Source organism: Dasypus novemcinctus, chromosome 24 (assembly GCF_030445035.2).
Source record: "Dasypus novemcinctus isolate mDasNov1 chromosome 24, mDasNov1.1.hap2, whole genome shotgun sequence".
Classification (NCBI taxonomy): Eukaryota; Metazoa; Chordata; class Mammalia; order Cingulata; family Dasypodidae; genus Dasypus; species Dasypus novemcinctus.
This window is the reverse complement of record NC_080696.1, coordinates 12,076,677-12,099,257: the sequence shown is the minus strand read 5'-3', so window position 1 is coordinate 12,099,257 and position 22,581 is coordinate 12,076,677. Positions and strand designations below refer to the sequence as shown.

Below are 22,581 nucleotides of genomic sequence, written 5' to 3'. Positions count from 1 at the left end.
TAATTTATACAATTAATGAGAAATAAAATTCTTAGTTTTTGTTGACTAAATTGGAACTTTAATATTTAGAAACCAGCCCCTTTCTCTGTCCCTCTCCCTGTCTTTATCCTTCTCCCTCTCAATTTATGCCCAAGCAGGCAAGATGATTTTATAGAACTTTACTCTCTGTAGTTTATATTACAAAATAATATGGTTTGTTTATTTATTTTAATATCACTTTTTAAATTAAAGTTAATAGATCACATAGAACGTTATATTTAAAAAAAAAAAGAGCTTCCTATATAACCCACACCCCACTCCCCCAGCCACATCATTTTTGTTTATTTTGATATAAAATACATTATAGAACAAAAATGCTTTTACCAAACATATGCTTCTATCTGATGATTCTGACATGCCACTGTTTTTATAGATATGAATGGGAAGAGTAGTAACAGTGGGAAGGAAATTCAATCAGTTATATAAAATACGAATTATCAGGATATTTAAATCAAGCTGAATTAATGTAATTTCTGTGGCTATTTTGAATTGCCTGGTGATAAATGAAGTGCTTTCACTACCAAATTCCTTGCACTTTGCATTTAGTGGCCAGATTTTATTCCTTATCTTAATTCAGATAATATTGTGAGCTATATTATAAATTAACCTGAATATAAGCACATGCTTGTTTTAAATCTAAGTAGTTTATGTCTTGAAGCATGGAATGGAACCAGTGATCAATTTTTATTAACTATAAATGTCTCCAACACCTCTTTAAATCTTTGGGGAGTTTGTGGGTAGGTTTGAGAAGTTGTGGTTTGACAATGAATATACTCTCCCTTTGGTTCCATAGGCAATTGAGAAGCTACAGGCTGGAGCTCTTGCGACAGATGCAGTGACTGCAGCTCTGGTGGAACTTGAGGTATTTGTTTCTTCTGTTTATGTTTTATTTAAAGTATTTGTGAGTTTATATTCTTTGTTTTTAAATGACATGTAACTGCTGAGTTAGGCAGCCATAAATTACATGACTAATTTTTCCAACAATATTACCAAAGTCATGAAGAAACCTATGATACTGTTAGATTGTTTTCACTGGGTGTAGAAGTCCATCAGATCTCCTCTCCCACCTGTTTTTGTGAGATTCATGAATATAAAAGTTAATGGAATCCAATTATCATTACCATTAATGGTATCCAATTAAATAAATTTCCTCAATATTTTCAGGAGGAAAATTTCTTAAGTTAACTCCTCCCAAAGTAATATCTGTTCTCTTGGTTAAAAGCAAAAAATTCCAGTTGTCTGGAAGTATCTAAAGTGGAAGGGGAGGTTCTCTCACACACCTAACTTTACATGTATATCCTAAAGCTGTGATGAGTGTCTTGTCGGGTATGATTGTTATCTTGTTCGCCAGTTAACTGCAGACATGGTGAAACTGAGGGGCGAGGCTCTTGTGTTTGCTGTGATTCTTTGTGCTCCAGAGTGAGGATCTCTCAGTTCTCTTACTCTGAAGCCCTGATGATGAGTTTGTCAAGAAAATACTGAGGTTTTCAGAAGGTTGACTTTTGCTGCTTAAATTTATGGAGGATAGATTGTGTCAGTCAGTGTAGAGGATTATAGCGAACAATTAGTTTTCTGGTTAAGGTCAAATTGAGACTTTAAGATAAATCAGTGACATGTTTGGGGGAGGAGGTGATAGCGAGATTAGGCCTTCCCAAATTGACTGGACCGTGGCCCTTGTGTTTATGTTCTCAAATCAGGACATCTATGCTGTCCTGCCAGACCTTGCCTTTCCCTGTAAAAATTCTTTAGTTTACTAAAAGTGCTGGCCATGTTTTCTCTGTATTTCTCTACTTAATCATGTAGCTACACTTTTGATCATGCTTTACTGATTTGCATTTCTTTTGTTAATGCCTTTGGCTTGGTCCTAATGTAGTTCATGGCGTGTATCAGTTCTATTGTAGCTTTGTCCCTGAGGCATTTGACTTGGGCATATGTGGTTTCATCTTGACATAATTGATACATCTCCTGCGAGTCTGCCTATCATTAACCTTGTATCCCTTGGCATGTCATGGCCTCTCCTTGATTCAGTTTTCCCTTTATAATATGTGGATAATAATTCCTACTTCAATGGCATGTTGTGAAGAATAACTTAGTTAATGATATGTTACCCACTAGCACAATGTGTGGCACATAGTAAGTACCTCATAATGGTTAGCAATTATTTCTATTATCTTATGATGTGTTTTGTAAATGATATGTGTGAGATGAATTTTCATGGTAACTATTAATGAGAAGTTTTATAACATCAAGGAAAGGTTAATTGTATCTTATGGACAAAAGATACAAAATTAGCAATAAAGTTTGATGTGCATATCACCAAGTCTTACTTTTACTCAAAATGCACCAAGAAGGCTTCATCTAATTTAATTCAGTTGTTAACTGAAAATTACTCTACTTCGTGCAGTAGGTAATGTACTGAGATAACCAGTGCATGGAGTCAGTGTGGGTCTGAGGAAAGAAGCTTACTGCATAGCTGGGGATATAGTATGATGGCACTTACGAATATAAAATTGAGTAAAATTAAGTTTTTCATGTCATCTTAAGATAACTTTAACTTTCTCAAGTCATACTGCATAGTTCACTGCATTTTTCCCCAGTGATGAATCTTACTTTAAAAGAGCTTACTTATTCATACTTAAAAATAATTACTCATGAATAATTAAGCTTTATAGTTTTGAATGATGACTTGTATTTTTTGAGAATGAGGAAAGAAGTTTTTTTTGTTATTTTCTTTTTAGGCGGTACCAGGGAATAAACCCAGGGCCTCATACACAGGAAGCAGGCATTCAACCACTGAGTTGCATCTGCTCCTCAATGAGAATTGGTTTTTTCGTTCATTTCTTTGTTTTTAGGAGGTATCAGGGATCGAACCTGGGTCCTTGTACATGGGAAGCAGGCGCTCAACCACATGAGCCACTCCCCAAGTTTTGTTTTTTTTGAACAGACATGTTTTATTGGATTAATACATATAGATCCATAGTGTACTGAATAAGTTTAGTACACTTTCTCTCCTTTCATTATTAAATTTGGGAAAGAATTTCAAATAATTATCTTTAAAAACTCTTTGGTTGAATCTATGACATTGTTAGGTTGTTTTCACTGGGGACTTTTCTGAGTGATTGAACCGGGGACCTCTTATGTGGGATGTTGGCACTCAACCACTGAGCCACATCGACTTCCCTGAGTTGGTTTCTTTTTTTTTTTTTTAAAGATTTTATTTATTTATTTAATTCCCTCCCCCCCTTGTCTGTTCTCTGTGTCTATTTTGCTGCGTCTTGTTGTCTTGTTTCTTTGTCCGCTTCTGTTGTCGTCAGCGGCACGGGAAGTGTGGGCGGCGCCATTCCTGGGCAGGCTGCTCTTTCTTTCGCGCGCTGGGCGGCTCTCCTTACCGGCGCATTCCTTGCGCGTGGGGCTCCCCTACGCGGGGACACCGCTACATGGCACGGCACTCCTTGCGTGCATCAGCACTGCGCATGGGCCAGCTCCACACGGGTCAAGGAGGCCCGGGGTTTGAACCGCGGACCTCCCATGTGGTAGATGGACACCCTAACCACTGGGCCAAGTCCGTTTCCCCTGAGTTGGTTTCTTTTGTATGTTTGGTTTGTTTTGCTTGTTGTTTGTTTTTGTTTTTCCAGGAGGCACCAGGAATGGAACCTGGGACCTCCCATGTGGGAAGCGTACACTCATCCGCTTGAGCCACATCTGCTCCCCTGAAATATACATTCAGTAGTTTAAAGGCTAAGGTTGCACTAACTGGAAGAATCTTCCAGACTCTTAAGAATTAATTATGTTGACAGTCGTGCTTATACTGCCCCCTGCAGTTTCTGTCATCTGGTATAATTGTAATTCATTACCTTTATATAGGGTGAGGTGAGGTTTTTCAAATAAAGAATTTAAAGAAGGATTGTGATAATGTGGGTCCATGGAAAGATGTAAGAAAATCGGATTCTAATATTTTCTGTACTTAGAAAAACGTAAATAACAATATTACCCTTTCAGCCTATAGAAAAGTGCTAAGGAAAATCCAGGAGCCCGAATTATATTGTTTTAGTGAGAGAAACCACTTATTTTTTAGTTTTGATCCATTGTGCAGTAGAGCTAAGTCTTGCCTTACCAATTTATTTGAATAGATGCAGACAGCCATCATACCTTTTCTTTTTTGCCTTTGGGATGTACTTTTTGATTTTAAGAAGTATGCTTTTTTTTTTCACTTGCCTTTACTTAGGCCGATACTAAAATTGGTTTGAATTCCTTGAACACTTAACTAGCTGTGGATTGAAATGAGCGAAGTGGTTCAATCATGCTTAATTGGCTAGAAGGAGTATACAGCCTTGTAAATTAAAATATATGATATTTGCATTTACCCCAAAAGTAAAAAATGCGCTCATCTCAACTTGGTGCAGTGTCAAGGAGGGAGAGGCAAATGAAAGAGAGGAATGTTTTCAGAACAACTGACACGTACACCGAAGGGATTTATGCAGACCACCCAGACGTCACTATTGAGCTTTTCTCAGAAACCAGTAAGCTGGTGGTGTCCTCATTTTTCTCGGCCAGCCCTATAGACAAGCAGCATCATCCTAAGGCTGTCACTTCCTAAAGCTACCACTCTGGACACCAGACAGGGTGTTTCCTTTATTTACATAAGTGGATAAGAGGGCAGGGGAGGGGAGGAAGGGTAAAGGGGAGGGGTGAGAAAGGGAATGCACAAGTTCCTGTCTATTAAATCGACCAGCTTCTTTCTTCAGTGTTTTTCGGAGAGAATGTGGCCACTCTGCAGTGTGGCAATGAAAACGATATGACTCCAAAGTACATTTTCTTTACCTTCAATATGTGAGGAAGAGAATGGAAAGGTCAGTTTGTAGATCGTGTTTTAATGACTTATTGTTAAATTAATTGGACCCCATTGCTTCATTTAGCTATTTATATAGTTTTTGGAGATTATTCTTGTAACTGATGGGAAAATTACTTCTAGTCATTGGGTAATAGTACTCTGATTTTACTCAAATCAGAAAAAATAAATATTATAAAACAATTTGGTCTTTGAATCTGGGCTGTTCATTTGGAAGATAGTTGCATTCTTGGCTGCTTTTGAAATAGTTTTGGTTCAAGTAGCGATGGTGGATTTTAAACCCCAGACCCCAATTTTACACATTAACATGGTATAGCTTTTGATGTGAATTTCTTCTTTGAGGAAACTGGATATAGACTTAGGTGAATCACAATGTCACTGCTTTTGTGTGTCTGTGTTTAAGGAATGGTCCTAGGTAGAAAGTGTGTTTCATAGATTGTGATTGAAAATGAACTACTCGTAAATACTGAAGTTTTCTTTGCATATCAGTGCTTTTCTAATAGAAAAGTAGCTAGCAGATTTAAGAAGTTCTTGTAGGGAATTATAGGTGAAATATGAATGACAGACTTTTGAAGAGGTATTTGTAGTCTTGTGTGAGAAAGCTGATGAAGCTGGCTGAGATTTTGAAGATCATGATATAACCTCAGAGATTTTGAAAACTGCTTATTTTGGTAGGTAGAATACTAAGCATTAAATGTAGTGTGATAGGGATGACTTTCTAAAAATTTTATTTAGAGAAAATGACACAGGGTCCTTTGTTAAAAATGTTTTGTTGAAATTTTCTAAATGGATCCTATAGGTCTTTCATTGACTAGATTCATCCTTTAACTTTCCCTGTGCACAAGGGAGAGATAATTCATGATGAAACTAATTTATTGTCCAAATGCTTTGGCATTTAAAGAGCAGAACTTATTTGGCACAAGATTTTATTTCTCTCTTTTTAAAAACAGTCTATTGCCTTTGACTCTCCATACAATCCATTGTCATGCTTGCTTGTAAACTCTGGGAAAGTCCTCTAAGAAGTAACTTCTTATCCAGATGGCTGATATTATGAAGTATGAGAAAAGAAAGTGTGTATTTAGATTATTATTTATATTATTATATATATTATTGTCACATGTAATCTGTATATCACTGTCCTCTTATACCGGGCCTCCTCTGCATGCATTTCTTTGAAGCAGGGATCTCTAGGATGTGGGTCATTGTTGAGTAGTCAGTTATTTGTGGACCCCAGCCCAGGCTTCTGTGCCCTGTATCGTTAGGTCATACCCCCTGCCTTTGGACTACGTACATCTGGCTGGGGTGGTCTGTGTACCTCAGGGGGATAGAGGTCGCCTAAGGCTTGCCAGTCCTTTAAATGCACAGTGGTCATGGATATCATGTGGCGGTGTGGTTTGTTGTTGGAATATGGGCATATCTAGGACATAAGGGAACATTCGGAAGGCCTGATATATCTCCTTTTTCTTCAGCAAAACTTTAACAAGTTTGCTTGTGAGGTTTCTCTGTGAGAAGATACTTAATTACACCTTGCGCCCTCCTTAGTCCTCTGGTTTTTATTGCAAAAACCTGTGGACATTTGCTTTAAGGTCATCTCTGTTTATTTGAGAGATTAAAAAATTATTTAAATAAATGAGCATCTCCATTCTTTTGTACACTCTTTGCTTTGCTGAAACCATCTTCTCATAAGCAGAGGGTAGCTGAGTGTTTCAGCGATTCCTCATTCTCTTTCTCTCGCCTCCCCAATAGTGACAAACATACTGGTGCATTTAATTCACATGTGCACAAGTGTCTGTTAACCATAATGTGGCTGGTAAGTCTAATTTTAGGCCTACCATCCTTGAAATTCTCATTTTTTTCCCTTCCATTGATGGTATCATTTATTTTCTGTTATTGGAGGAAGAAGTCTTTGTATGTATGTGATGTAAGGATATTTACCTTTTTTTCCATTGTAGTACTTAAAATGTTTTCATTGCATGAATTTCGAGTTTTGACTTTAGATGTTCTTTTTCCTTTTTTTTCTTTTTCTTTTTATACTTGTTATCACTGATTATTTCAGGCAAAGACCCTATTTTGCCTGCTTGTATAGCAGTATTTCCATCATGCTTCAGTATTTCTGTGTGTTCCAGCTGTTTATGGAGTCTTTATGTTTCTCTGCATTTTTTGTTTTATTTTTTGAGGTGTACACACACAGTTACACTTCATGGAGTTGCATCAGCCAAGTATCCATGTGCTTCTTGTGAAGAGGCAGAGAAAATCACCTCTCCCAAGAATTTCTACCTTCTGACCAAGGGAAATGTGTCCTGAAGAACTGTACGCAGATGGGAGGCAACTTATTTGCTTGTTCTGCTGCTAGAGCATTGATTTAATTAGAAGACAGGCTGAGGGTGGACATGTGCAGACAAAGAAGCACCTGACAGAGCCCAGGTAGCCTGGGACAGTAAAAGTAAGTTACGCTCTTTTTAAAACACTTTTTTTTGGGGGTACTGATGCTGATTCTTACCTTTAGCACTAAGGGGCAACCTGTAACTTACTGTTCGTGTTTACACATTAGTTCATTCTCTAAGACCCTAGAACTTAAATATGCTGTATAGCACAAAGGACCTGCTTAATGGAAAAGCAGTGATTCCCTATTCCCCCTTTTTTTTGAATAAAAAGAAAACTGAATCAATTACTACATCCTAGATTAATTTTATACTTGCATCTAAACCTTGTTGTAGCTTTTGACTAAGACAAAATATTTAAGTTCAGAGCTTGTTATGTTTTACTTTGTTCTGATGGGAACATGAAGAAGTATTTCAACTCTTTCCAGCCATTTCTTGATGAGCTTTGTGAACCTCATCTTGGCTGACTCTGGCAGGAGATGTGGTCATACACCAGACTTAGCAGATCTTGAGGAGCATGTAGCTTTATGTGTGAGCCCCCCCCCTTTTTTTTTTTGGCCTGGGAGTCGTTACTCTCCAAGAATATATTGAATTATGGAATTCTGTTTGGAGCTCTTAAAGCTCCATGTGGTATGGTAGAGTTGGTGGTAATCCTGTGTTTTGGCTATGTGGAAGCAATTCAGACTTTTGGACTTTTGAGTGTAAAATGTCTTCTAGTCTTATATTGATAGGGAACATTAAGCAAAAGGGATTTAATTAGATTTATTGGTCCTTGAATTTATAGTGTAATTTTTAAAAATTGGTGTGTGTGTGTGTGTTATTTTTGGATATGTATCATTTGGGGCATCAGTTGTTTCATAATCTGTCATCTACTTTTTTTGAGTGTGTGTGTGGTGATTTTTTGTTTTGTTTTTGCTTTGGGGAAAGAGCTAAGCTAAGAAGATTTTTCTGTGTTCAACAAAATTGCAGACTGCTATCATGAAAGTCAATTTGCAAAACTGCTCTTTGATTTTAAGATTTTGTCTCTCAAACCCAGGAAAGCCTTTATTCAGGATCTGGAAAGAAGGACTGAGGAAGAAACTTAAGTTACATGATTTTTAGTTTCTCACCAAGATCATAACCTAAATTCTGCATCAAAGCAGAGCAAAACATTGTTTTAAAATTTTATCTACCATCTGTCTATTGCTATTCTAATTTTTATATGGGTAACGGACTTTACTTAAGACTTAGAACAGTGAGGGATTGCATGCCACTACAGCAGAGCAAGCAGCTTAAAATGTAATCTTAAGCTCCCCTGTTGACAAAAGTTCCTTGGCAATTCCTACCTGCAGGAATGACTGGCAGTCATTCTCACTCAGGGTCTAGCCTCCTTCATGGTGTACACATTTTCTGACAGGTTCATGACACCTATATGCTGTAACATGGGGCATCACACTATAAAACATTAGGCTTCCCAGAAATTCAGTGTTGCTAACTTATTTATCCTTCCCTCTCCTGGAGTATGTGCAGATGTTAGCAGCATTTCCAAGTGATGTTGGAAGTTGTTTTAATAAAAAGAAGCATAGTTAATGGAGGAGTTATAAGTTAATAATCCCCCCTGCTCCTGTCATTCTGTGTCTTCACATTGGTAGCAGGATGGTTTAAGTTATTTTAATTCCATGATCTCTTAGGTTCTTTTTGAGTGATATTTCCATATTATTGTTAACATGGTTAAATGGAATAATTATTTAGAATGAAGGGAAGTATGAGTGGATGCCAAATTTGGCAGTACTAGGGAAATGGCTCATGTGTAAAGGACAATTTCAGGTACTGTGTGTGCTAACCTCTTCCTGGACATCATAAAGAATCCAACTAAAACAAACTTTAAAACTATTTCAGATGTACAAGCCTACTGAAGCCAATATTTTATTTTAGAGATTTGTGTTATGTTTGACAAGTAACTCTTTGTACTGCAATTCTGTGGCTTTCAATTAAAAAAACACTAAAACAAATTTCTGTGAAGTCGTTTTTCTGCTTAATTATGTTGTATGTTTATTTGTAAATTAGGCAGATTAATAATAGAAGGCGAGTGCAGATGTATAGTGCTTTTTTAGTAAAATAATTTAAACAATAAATTAAAGAAATATGGTTCCATTTTTGACAGAATATTTAAACCAAATCACCAAATGCTCTAATGAACAAAATATCACCACCTTTTCCATTTCTTCTGACATTTCTAGAAAAGCTTGAGTACTTCTTGAATATCTTAAAAAGGCTTAATTCCTAGTACATATGCTTTTGTGTGAAGTTTTTCCCTTTTCTTCTTCTTAGTTTTTTTTTACAAAAATGTTGTCTTTTATGTACTTGAACACTTAAAATTAACTGTCACAGATACTGTAATTGGGTTTTCACTATACGCTATCTGACTCAGTGTTCCCAGAATGGGATGTAAACAAATGTTCTCTCAATTTACATCCAAGATAGCTGAAATATTACTTTAACACATGTTAAAGTAGAGTACTCTAACTGTTTGGCCAGATATAATTCCGGGCTGTCTAAGTTGAGTAATTTCCTCAGGCATTCCAACTTTGATCAACCACTGCAAGAACTTTTAGCATGTCTGTAAAGCAGCCAGTGCATCTGTAAATATGTCCTGAGGTAGAGAGAAAAAAGAGAATGCCAAAAAGAAAGAATACTTTGTCATTAAGGAGCAGTTACAGAATGAAAATGGAAATTTTTTTGTTTCCCTAGGAACACTTTTTAGATAATTGAACATCTAATGTCTAAGTATGCCCTGAGGTTCTGTATTAATGAATGAAAGATACTTCGTTTGTGCCTAGTAAAAATGTTTTCTGGTCAACTCTGCTGAAGCTTATTGCTAAAAACCCATTAATTCTTGAGCCTTCCACTTTTTATTAATGTAATACTAATTGGTTAAAAATTAAAACATAATTAATAGTATATATCTCAGCAAGGCATGTCTTAATTGTTTGTAATTGGCCAGTATTTGGCTGAAAACATTTTTCACATGGCTGTTTCCTAGAATACCTTTAAGAACAGGGCAGCAACACTGCAGAAGTAATCTCTTATGTGTTTTATTTCAACACATGGATGAAAATAGTTTTTCTGGTTATTATTTTCATTGACCGGAAAATGAATTTGCAAATATCTCTTGATTCCAATACATAAACATTAACTTAAGAATATTTATCATGGTAAATTGCCCTCTGGAAATAATTTTTTAAATTTTTAAAATTTAGTTTTCTTTTTGTTCTAGGAATCTTTTAAGGTGTAGTTAATGACTGCTTGCACACTGAATATTAAATTAAATTCTCTCTCTAGCTTCTTTCTGACTTTTTTTTTTTGTCATCCCATGATAATAAATCCCATGCTTTTGTTCCATTACCTGTAATTAGATCCAGTTGTGAAAATTCTACCTTTTAGGTCAATCTTGTACCAAACATTAGGAGGACTTCATAATCTTGCTATTTCCATGTTGTAGATTTCTATTATAGCCCATGTTCTCCGGTTATTCACAGTCATGGGAAGCAAGGTTAACACAGCTATCTTTTAAATAATTAAGTAAAAAATAGTTTTTCTTCATTTCACCTTCTCCTCATTCAGTATTTTTCCAGAACTGAACAAAGGGCAATAAAATTGGTAGATTTCCACCCTTCAAGCCATCTGCTAAATCCTGTCCAGAGTGCAGAGAAGGGGCAAATGGGAAGCGAGGGAAGAAGATGGAGGGGAGGGGCCCAAGTAAGCTAACTGTCATGCTCCTGGGCAGGGTACTTGAGTAGATTGTTACTGTTCCTTTGTTTATAAGAATTTTTTTTCCCTATAACTCTTGTCTACCTCAATGCCATCATTTCTTCAAAATTTAATACTTGCCTTATTTCATGTGCTTATTGCCTTCACCTTGAAATCACTAAATTTCATAATGAGTGCACAAGAGCCAACTTTAACCTATTATCTAATTTATAAATTCTCATTATTCCTTAATCATTTCACCAGATTATTTCTGTGCCATTTTTGCACATTACCTTGATGTTCCCTCCTCCCATGTACTTATATGTAAGTTTTATGTGCTTGTTTTTATTTTTGTTTTATTTTGTTTCCTAAAAGCTACTAGCTCCAAAGAAAATGCAGTGCTTTCGCTTATCATCCGGCTAAAGGCATTTCACCCTTGGGTAAAGTTGTAGGTGAATTGGTTTATACTAATGGTGTTCAAGGTAGTGTTGAGAAAAATACCATGATATTTCATGATTCTCCTTCCTGTGGATTCTGGTTTGAAAGCTCATCTGACTTATTTTGGACAAGCAAAAATGTTTTTATAAATTCTGTTATTCATAACCAGAAGATTATGTAGTATTTATGACTGATACCCTATCTCTTCTTACTAAAGGTGAATTGGCACGAAATTTAGAATACAGGTTAAGTGGCTTACTTCTGTATTTATTTTCTTCCTTCTTCTTTAAGTAATGAGAGGTAAGTATATTATTTTAAATATTCAAGTAAGCATTATAATGAACTCACGATTTGTTGTCAGGATTTACCTTTGTGTCAAAGAGCTACTTTGCCTGAAGTGCTACTATGCCTGCAGTGCATAGAAAACTGAAGACTTAGCAGAACCCAGATTTTGTATCTGAGGAAGGTTAAGACCCTCTTATGCTTTAAATAGTGATGTAGGCCAGTGGTTGCAAAAGAGACAGTTCACAGATGTATGTTGGTTGGCCATAGATAAGTTTTTTTTTAAGATTTATTTTTTATTTATTTCTCTCCCCTTCCCTTCCCCGCCCCCCCAGTTGTCTGCTCTCTGTGTCCATTTGCTGTGTGTTCTTCTGTGTCTGCCTGTATTTGTGTCAGTGGCACCTGGGGCTTTTTGTTGCATCATCTTGCTGCATCACCTCTCCGTGTGTGTGGCACCTATTCCTGGGCAGGCTGCACATTTTTCGCACTGGGCGCCTCTCCTTACAGGGCACACTCCTTGCGTGTGGGGCTCCCCTACACAGGGGACACCCCTGTGTGGCACAGCACTCCTTGTGTGCATCAGCAGTGCGCATGGGCCAGCTCATTGCACGGGTCAGGAGGCCCTGGGTTTGAATCTTGGACCTCCTATGTAGTAGGCGGACGCCCTATCTGTTGGACCACTAGATGAGTTTTTAAAGATTGGAATTTGTTGCCAACATTCAAAAATCAGGAGACATATAAAAATGTGAATTTCAAGCTTTTTTTTTTTTAATATCTGGTTACATAAAGCCTACATTCTCTTAGGGCTGCAGCCTGCCAGGGTTGAATGACAGCTCCCTCTTTTGAGTGTAGGAGGTTGTATAAATAAGACTGTATTTCATTTTAAGATACTGCAAATTAAGGCTCAGGCAGAGATGCCAACTTTTGTCTTGTTGAAAAAGCAGAAATAATGAATTGATGGCTTAAGTGACATTGGTTTAATGCTCTGGAGGTTACAAATTGTCGACACAGAGATTTCTACCAAAACTAAAAGTAAGACTGTAATGAGCTGTGATTTAATTTTTAAAATTGGAATTGGGCTTAAGTATTAACTTATTTTAAAAATGAACTTCAAATCAAACTAAAGACTTTTCAAAAATTTCCCATTGAAGCAATCTGAACTAGAACCAAAAAATATTACTCCAAAGACTTTTGACCTGGAGCTAAAGCAGATCAAAATAATCTGTGACCTTAACTAAGCTTGAACTAAATTGTTCTTTTATTTATTTCTACTCCCAGGAGTAAAATTCTCTTTCCAGTGTTTGTGGTGAACAACATACCAGAAATGACCATAAGTAAAAGCACATTGTCCTGATTTCTAAATGTTTTCTTGCTAACCTCCTAAAGGATATTTAACTTCCAACATCATTCATCTTGATTCTACTACTACTTAATGGAAAACATACTAACAAAAATCATTGCTGTGTACATAATATTTGTGGCTGCATCTGTGATGGTTGCTCAGAAAGCTTTCTATGTCCTTTTCCCAGTGACTTACCTGTGTTATTAATTTTTTTTCCAATCCACCTACTTTTTCTTCAGTTAATGTTGAATCTTAGCCCCCTGAGTGGCTAGCTTTTTTCAGCCTCTTATGGCTCATTTATAGCTTTCTTACTGCCCCCTTCCTCTGTACTGTTGTTGATAGATGCTTTTACAAGTCTCCTCAAGATGGGATTCGAGGAGAAAGTGAAATTATAAGCAACTTATTTAGGTCAGAGTTTCTCAAGGTGAGGGCCATGGTGCAGCTGGAGAATCACTTGAAATAGCTTAAGAAAAAAAAAATTCTTTCTCTTCACCTGACCTGACCTAAATCAGAATTTTTGGGGAGGGATATCTGGAAAATTTTCATTGATGAATTTTTTAAAAATTATAAGATATAATACACAGAGATCTCTTACACTCTTTACCCCACAAAGGTAGCAGTTTTAGTTAAAAGTTGCCAAAAGCAATTTACCACAAATGAGTTGACGTTTACAACGGAGGTTTATTAGATAGCAAGCTTACAGTTCTGAGGTGGAGCAAAGTGTCCAAAATCAGGGCTCTCTCCTTGAAGACATGGTGGCATCTACTAGTCTCTGCCTTCTCTTCTGGGTCCATTGTTTTCAGCTTTTGGCTGCTCTGTGACTTTCTCTTTTCTGCAGTCCACTGATTTCACCTTCTTGCTCTTCTGGCTGTCTCTTTTAGCTTCTGTGTCCCATTCCCTCCCCCGCAGTGTCTCTTCATATTCATTCCATTTATAAAGGACTCCAGTAAGAGGATTAAGACCTACCCTGGGCCATGCCTTTCTGAAATAATCTAATCAGAGGACCTTAACTGAAGTAATTTAATCAAAAGGTCCCATCTATAATATGTTCACACCCACAGGAATGGATTAGTTCTAAGAATATGATCTTCTCTGGGGTACATACTGTCCCAGACTAACACAGTAATATTTAAAAAACTCTAATACACTGCTACAACCTGGATATTGACATTGATATAATTAATATAAGGAATACAGACATCCCGCATGTTGCTCTTTTATAACCAATTCCCGCCTTTCCCTATCTATTCCCTAACTCCTGGCAACCACCTTCTCTAGTTCTATAAATTTGTCACTTTAAGAATATTATGTAAATGGAATTATGCATATGTAACATTTTGTGATTGGCTCTTTATCATTCAGCACAATTCATCCAAGTTATTGCATTTATCAATAATTTGTTCATTTTTATTGCTGAGTGGTATTCCGTGGCATGAATATACCAGAGTTTGTTTAACCATCCACTCATTGAAGAAAATATGGGTTGCTTCTAGTTTTGGCCATTAGGATTAAATTACCATGAACATTCATGTACAGGTTTTTAAAAAATCCATTTTCAATTGAATATGTTTATTAATCATGCTTATGAACATCCAAAAATAGTAGATAGTATGGAAGTCATAGTGTGTAGTAGATCTACTGACAGTGTTGAGAATGTGTGATTCACAGATTTTTTTTTTTTTGAGGGGCTGGGGGCCAGAGACTGAAACTGGGACCTTGTGTGTAGGATGTTGGTGCCCAACCACTGAGCTGCATTGGCTTCCCTGAGTTGGTTTTTTCATTTATTTCGCTTGTTGGTTTTTTTTTTTTTTTTTCGGTTTGTTTGCTTTTTCAGGAGGTCCTGGGAACTGAACCCGGGACTTCCCATGTGGGATGTTGGCACTTAACCACTGAAGCCACTTCCACTCCCACAGATCTTTACAATAGAGTTTGGCAGCATCTTATGGTTCAGTATTGGTGGTTGTCGGGAGGGGGGGTGACCAAACCACCTCAGGAATGGAGTATGTGTACATACTGTAGGTTAAAAAAGAGAGGATCTAAAATCTAAAATAAGGGGCAGCTAATGCAGCTTAGCTAAACAAGGTTACCAATACTTTGATCTTGTCCCAGTCTATGTTGTGTTTTGGTGTTTAAAGCTTGATCATGGTTGGAAGGAAATCAAAGGCTGATAAGTTATTTCTCCTGGTGATGGGGGCAGATATAATAGGCTTACTTCCTACGGAGTTTATTTTAAAAATACTCTTTATTAACGTTTTCCAGCTTTCTGAAAAGTTGAAAGAATAGTGCTGGACCAATTGAAATTAAATTGTGACCATAAGGACAGTTGTCCCCTAAATACTCCCAATAGATAGCACTTAAGAATAGTGGCATTCTCCTGCATAATCATAACACCAATATCACACTTAGCCAAATTAACAAAGATTCTGTAATATCATATATTATTAATTGTATAATTTATTTGTTCTGAAACTGTTTTAAGTCATATATATTTTTATTTATTTATTTATTTTTTGAAGTACCAGGGCTAGGGACTGAACCCGGGACCTCATATGTGGGAAACCAGTACTCAACCACTTAGCCACATCGACTTTCCTGAGTTGGTTTTTTCATTTGTTTTGCTTGCTGTTTTGTTTGTTTGTTTATTTTCAGGTGGCACTGGGAACTGAACCTGGGACCTCCCATGTGGGAGGCTGATGCTTAACCGTTTGAGTCACATCCGCTGCCTTTGTCATATTTTTGGAACCAATATCCAATTAAGGTTCACTCATTGCATTTGATTTTTTTCTCTTTAATCACTTTTACTTTATTCCCACCATTTCCCCTTTTTGATGACATTGATTGTTTGAAAATTTTATGCAACTTACCTGGTAGAGTCTTCCCCTACTGGGGAAGCTTTTGATATTGTTTGTGAATTCCAAAAATAGATATGGATTATGCTTTTACTAGTCTCTTCCTCTGGGCATATTAGATTATATTGAATTCAGAGGTTTCACTTTAACTTGATTAAATAAGGAATAAGGCTTTGATCTGGCCATATCAGTAGGATGTTGAATCTCCGCCCCCTTGGTGGGCAGGTACTCACAGAGAAACTGCATGGCCGAGAAGGGAGGTTGCAGTTTTGGAGCTGGAACCCCAGGAAATAAACACTAGAGAAGAACACAGAGGAAGAGAGACAGCTCCATAGACATGGCAGAAGCCCCAGGAAGAGAGAGGAGCCATTGGCCTGATAGTTTATAGGTGACCTTGTGGAGAAGACAGAGCAGCTGAGCCTGGAGATAAACGAGACCCAGGAGAGAGGCAAGACTTATCCCAGCTTACAAATGATGTTGGAAGAAACTGGAAACATGAAGCCTTAAGAGGAGGAGGAAGCTTGAAACATTGCAGAGATCGGCAGCCATCTTGTTCCAACACCTGACTATAGACTTTGGTGAAGGAAGTCTATGGCTGGTAACTGTAAGCTTCTACACTAAATAAATACCCTTTCAAAAAGTCAACAGATTTCTGGTACTTTGCATCAGTATCCCTTTGACTGACTAATACATTGGGTTTATCTGACTGTTTTCTTAGGGGCCATTTAACATGTCCCTTTGTTCCCTTTATGTCCTATAAACCTAAAGTTAGGTCTGAAGGTATAATTAAATGCAGGTTAAATGCATTTAGCATAACTACTTCATAAAAGGCCCCTAATTTCAGGTCGTCCCACTACTCTGAGCTAAGTTTGATCACTTGGTTAAGGTGGTGACAGGCAGATCTCTCTTTAAAGAAGGTGTATTTCGTTTACTCCAGTGGTGATTTTATGTAGTCTTATGACTTCACATACCACCTATATGCTGATGACTCTAAATTTTTCTCTACCCTGAATCTCTGGATCTTTTCTGAACTCCAGCTTTATTTGTCCAATTGCTAAGTAGAGATTTTCACTGAACTGCCTAATAAGCATCTTGAAATTACCATGTCCAAAACTGAATTCCTGATATTTTTTATCAAACCTGCTCTTCCTGAACTTTCCTATCTTAGTTAATATGAAGTCTGTCCATCTAATGGCTCAAGGCCAAAACCTGCTTTTTATCCTGGACTTCTCTCTCATACTACACTTCCATTCCATCAAGAAGTACTCTTGGTTTATCTTCAAAATACATCCAAAATCTGACTTTTCACCACCTTCATGGCACTACCTTGGTCTAACCTACCATCATCTCTTGCTTAGACTTTTTTTCCTAATTTTTTATTAGAAAAAATTCCAATATAGCCTTCTTTTATTTTAAGCATGATTGCTCTATGAATCCTCAACTTCTGTCATTGAAAAAGTAATTCAAAGACATAGAAAAATGGAAAGCATTGTACATTGAATACCTATCTACCCTCTGTCCAGATTGAATAATTGTTAACATTATACCATACTTGCTTTCTCTTTATCGTATATGAGCATGTTATTGTATGTGTTCTAAAAACAACATTCTCCTATAAACCATTCCATCATCATACCAAATAATAATTTTTAATGTCATTTGATATCTAGTATATCTTTAAAATTTTTTCATTTGTGTAGAGTGTCTTTTATTGATTTTTTTCTTTTTAAACAGACCTAGTTTTTATTTTGCATATGGTCTCACATTTTGAATACTTTGTTGTCATTTAATTTCCTCTACCATCTTTTAAAAAAATATCCTACAGAGGCAACCAGCAAGATAGCAGCAGAGTAAGGGGATCCTAGAATCAGCTCCTGCTACAGGGTAGTTAGTAAACACCCAGAGCTATCTGGAGCTAGCTGAAGCAGCTGTGTGGGGACTCCAGGAGATCAGAGCATCCTGTCACAACCTTGAAGGAATGCAAGGAGGGTTGCAGAGAAGATTCGTAAGTAGAGTGCTCCATGCCATGGAGGCCAGTGCCCATCTTCCACTGGAGGCACAAACTGCCTTGGGAGCTGTTCTACAGCTGAAATTGAAAGCTTCACTTCCCAAAAATGGGGGAGGAAGAGACTGTTAGGTACCTCCTTTAGCTACTGATGAGTAAATTCAGCAGGCTAAAGTATAATCCTGAAAACAGCTAAAGTTTGAGCCTGCCAAGTCATAAAGAGGCCAGGAGCTGCTATCTTAACTCTGTGCCTGGCACTAGGGGAAGCTGGGAGGACTGAAAATCACAGTGCTGGTAAGGACCAGCTTCTTTCCATCAGATCAGATTGCAGCTCTAGCCTAAGCCACTGCACCTCACCAGCTTTTCCAGGAAAATACCGGCCAAGCCACAGAGGCAAGAGATTGCCCTACTTTGGCGGCACAAGCTGCCCCAAGAGCTATCCTGTGGCTGGAATTGGAAGCTCCAATTCCCAAAAACAGGGGAGGAGGAGATGGTTGGCCACTGATTTTCGCTACTGATTAGTAGACTTGGCTGGCTAAGGCATAACCCTAGGAACAGCTAGGGTGTGAATCTGTCCAAGTCAGAAAGAGCCTGGTAGCCGCCATATTGACTCTGCCCCCAGCCTGAGGGGAAGCCAGGACCGAAAATCACAGTGACAGTAGGAATTGGTTTCTTTCACCCAGATCAGTCTGCAGCCCTGGCCTAGCTTCAGCCCCACCTCTGGCAGGGAGGAGGCTGGTGGGCCCTGCACCACCCTATCCAGGTAACAGCAGGTACCTTTGGCTGGCACAGACTGAACATTTGGAAGTCTACCAGGGCAACTGTGGTCATCTTGGACCTGCACTACATAGATTGCTGTCCACACCTGCAGCTCCATACCTGCTCCAGGCAGGGGAGAAAGCGGTATGAAGCCTTATTAGTCTCTCTGGGCAACTACAGTCTAGGCCTGCACTACTTGGATTATTCCACACAGCTGTGACTCTGTCCTACCCCTGGCAAAGGAGAAAGTTGGAAGAAGCTTCATCAGTCCCTGGGGCAGTGAGGACAGCTTGAGCCTCCACAGCTTATAGCACCAACTATATCCTTGGCTCCGACTGCATAAGCAACAAGGGAGAAAGGGCAGGAAGCCGTAACCTAAAGAGCAACACTGCACCCAGAATAAATACTCCAGTAAGCCAGATGCCAAGACACCAACAAAAAATTACAATCCACACCAAGAGACAGGAAGCTATGGCCCAGTTAAAGGAACAAGATAAGCCTCCAGATGATGTAAAGGAGCTGAGACAACTAATCATAGATGTTCAAACAAATCTCCTTAATAAATTCAGTGAGATGGCTAAAGAGATTTTTTTTTCAAATTCTACTCAATTCATTTTTTTAAAAAGATATTACATTAAAAAAATATGAAGTCCCCATTTGCCCCCACCGCCCCCACCCCACCACTCTTCCCACAATAACACTCTTCCCCATCATCATGTCACATCCATTGCGTCTGGTGAGTACATCTCCAGGCATCGCTGTACCCCATGTCCCGTGTTCCACACCATAGCCCACACTTTCCCACGTTCCATCCAGTGGGCCATGGGAGGACATACAGCATCTGGCAGTTGTCCCTGGGGCACCACCCAGGACAACTCCAAGTCCCGAGAATGCCTCCACATCTCTTCTCTTCCTCCCTTTCCCCGCACCCAGCAACCACCATGGCCACTTTTTCCACATCAATGCCACATTTTCTTGATTATTAACCACAATAGTTCATGAATAGAATATCATTAAGTCCACTCTGATCCTTACTGTATTCCTCCTTCCTGTGGACCTTGGCTTGGTTGTGCCCATTGCACATCTATGTCAGGAGGGGGTTTAGATTCCACATGGATATTGAATGCAGTCCTCCTGCTTTCAGTTGTAGGCACTCTAGGCTCCATGGTGTGGTGGTTGACATTCTTCAACTCCATGTTGGCTAAAGAGATTAAGAAGACATTGAATGAGCACAAAGAAGAATTTGAAAGCATACATAGAAAAGTAGCAGATTTTATGGAAATGAAAGGCACAATAAATGAAATTTAAAAAACATTGGAATCATAATAGCAGATTTGAGGAAGCAGAGGAAAGGATTGGTGAGCTTGACAAAATGGCTTAAGAAAGTGGACATACAAAAGAACAGATGGAGACAATAATGGAAAAAATTGAACAAGGTCTCAGGGAACGTAAAGACAGCAAAGGACAGGCAAACGTGTCATGGGTGTCGCAGAATGAGAAAGAAGGGAAAAGGGACAGAAGGAATATTTGAAGAAATAATGATAAAAATTTCCACCCCATTTTAGGACATAGATATCCATGTCGAAGAAGTAAAACATACTCCCATCAGAAAAAATCCAAATACACCAACTCTGAGACACATTCTAATCAGAATGTCCAGTGCCAAAGACAAAGAGAATTTTGAGAGCAGCAAGAGAAAAGCAATACATAACAAATAAGGAATACTCAATAAGATTAGGTGCTGATTTCTTACCAGAAACCATGGAGGAAAGAAGAGAGTGGTATGATATATTTAAGATACTACAAGAGAAAAACTTCCAGGCAAGAATCTTAAATCTGGCAAGATTGCCTTTCAAAAATGAGGGCGAGATTAGAATAATCACAGATAAACAGAAACTGAGAATTTCTAACCAAGAGACCAGATTTTCAGGAAATGCTAAAGGGTATGCTAGAGTCTAAAAAGAAACGACAGGAGAGAAAGGCTTGGAAGAGAGTCTAGAAATGAAGATTATATCAATAAAAGTAAGCAAAAATATCAAAATGGTGGGAAAAATAAAATATGACAGATAAAACTCAAATAGTCAGGAAGAACCTTAATCAATGATGTAAAGCACTTGTATTCAGAAAACTGCAACTCAGTGTTAAAGGAAATCAAAAAAGGCTTAAATAACTGGAGGAACATTCCATACTCATGGATTAAAAGGCTAAATATCATAAAGATGTCAGTTTTACTCAAATTGATATACCGATTCAATGCAATCCCGATAAAAATTCCACCAGTATTGTTTTAAGAAATTGAAAACATGATTATAAAATTTATTTGAAGTGGTACTGGGTCCTGAATAGCCAGAAACATCTTCAAAAGGAAAAGTGAAGTCTCATCTCCAGACTTTAAATCATATTACCTAGCTATAGTGGTAAAAACAGCATGGTACTGGCATAACGACAGACATGTAGACCAATGGAAACAAACTGATGGTTCAGAAACAGACCCTCACATGTATGGTCAAGTTATTTTCGACTAACCTGTCAAACCCACACAGCTCGGGCAGACAGTCCATTCAACAAATGGTGCCGAAAGAACTGGATATCCATAGCCAAAAGAAGGAAAGAGGACCCCTATCTCATACCTGATCTAAAAATTAACTCAAAATGGATCTAAAATCTAAAAATAAAAGCAAGAACCATAAAGCTTCTAGAAGAAATTGTAGGAAAATATCTTCAAACCCTGGTGGTAGGTGGTAGATTTTTAAAGGAGATAAGAGGAGCACTGAGGTGGACTACTGATTTTAATGTATATAGAAGTTTTAATTAGCTTTAATGTAAAAGTGTGGAGATATATGGAATAGATAGTAACAAATAGTAACAGCTAGTTTATAAATGGGGATGTGGCTGAATATGGTAGTCTAGTGATGTAAATGCTGATTGACAGAATGCTAGAGAATAATCTAGGAACTGAATAGCACAGTAAACCAAGAGGTGGATGAGAATTGTCATTGATGGTACAGATGCAAGAGTGTCTTTTAGGGCTAGAGCAAATGTACATTACTACTGTAGGGTGGTGGGAATGTCAAGACACGTGGGAAAAATACAACTGGAGATACCTATGGACTGTAGTTAGCAGTAATAATATAATATTCTTGCATCTATGCCAGAGATGTACTGTGTTGATAATGGGGCAGTGTGGAGAACGTGTGCCAAATGTACACTATGGACGTGGTAACAATCAGATGATATTATTTTATTTGTAATAAATTTTCCACCACAGTCCGGTATGTTGATAGATGTTGTTTGGGAATTCTGCAGATGTGCATGATTGTTTTATAAGTTTACAACTTCTGTCATAAAAAATATATTTGAAGAATAATAATAGGGTGGGTTGTGGGAAACTACACCAAATGTAAGATAAGGACAATATTATCTTATTGTAGTAAGATTTTGACAATGTTCTTTCATAATCTGTAACAAATGTCTCATGCCAGTGCAAGGTGTTGGTGGAAGATTGATGTATTGGACCCCTGTATAATATTATGCGTGTTTGCTTTATAAGTACACTACTTTTACTATACACTTATTGTTTATGTATGTTTATATATAAATGATATAAAGATAATAATAATAGGGTTGGTTGGGGGAAAATACTTTGGTTAGTAGTAATATTTTGACAATGCTCTTTAATCATTAGTTTAAAATGTTTAACAGCAATGCAAGGTATTGGTGGTAGGGTGGGTTATGAGAGTCCTGTATGATGTGATGTATGTTTTGTAAGTTACTATGTACTTACCGTTTATGTATATGTGTGAGTGATATACTTCAATAAATTTTAAAAAATATTTTTAAAAATCCTGCAATCTAAAAGAGAGTCTAGAAGTTTGATTAGTTTCAGATTAACTTTCTTGGTGGGTTAT

General features: G+C 37.6%; 1 protein-coding gene across 2 annotated transcripts in view; it reads left to right on the top strand.

Moving 5' to 3' along the window:
- The window catches only part of TASP1 (taspase 1), a 274,012-nt gene that overhangs the window by 12,187 nt on the left and 239,244 nt on the right, over positions 1–22,581 (top strand). For both annotated transcript variants that reach the window (XR_011647284.1, XM_004475274.4), the window contains exon 4: positions 833–901. Coding sequence is in view for 1 of the 2 variants with exons in the window: in XM_004475274.4 (XP_004475331.1) it covers positions 833–901 (69 nt within the window). In the remaining variant the exon portion in view is untranslated. The remainder of the gene's footprint in view (positions 1–832; positions 902–22,581) is intronic.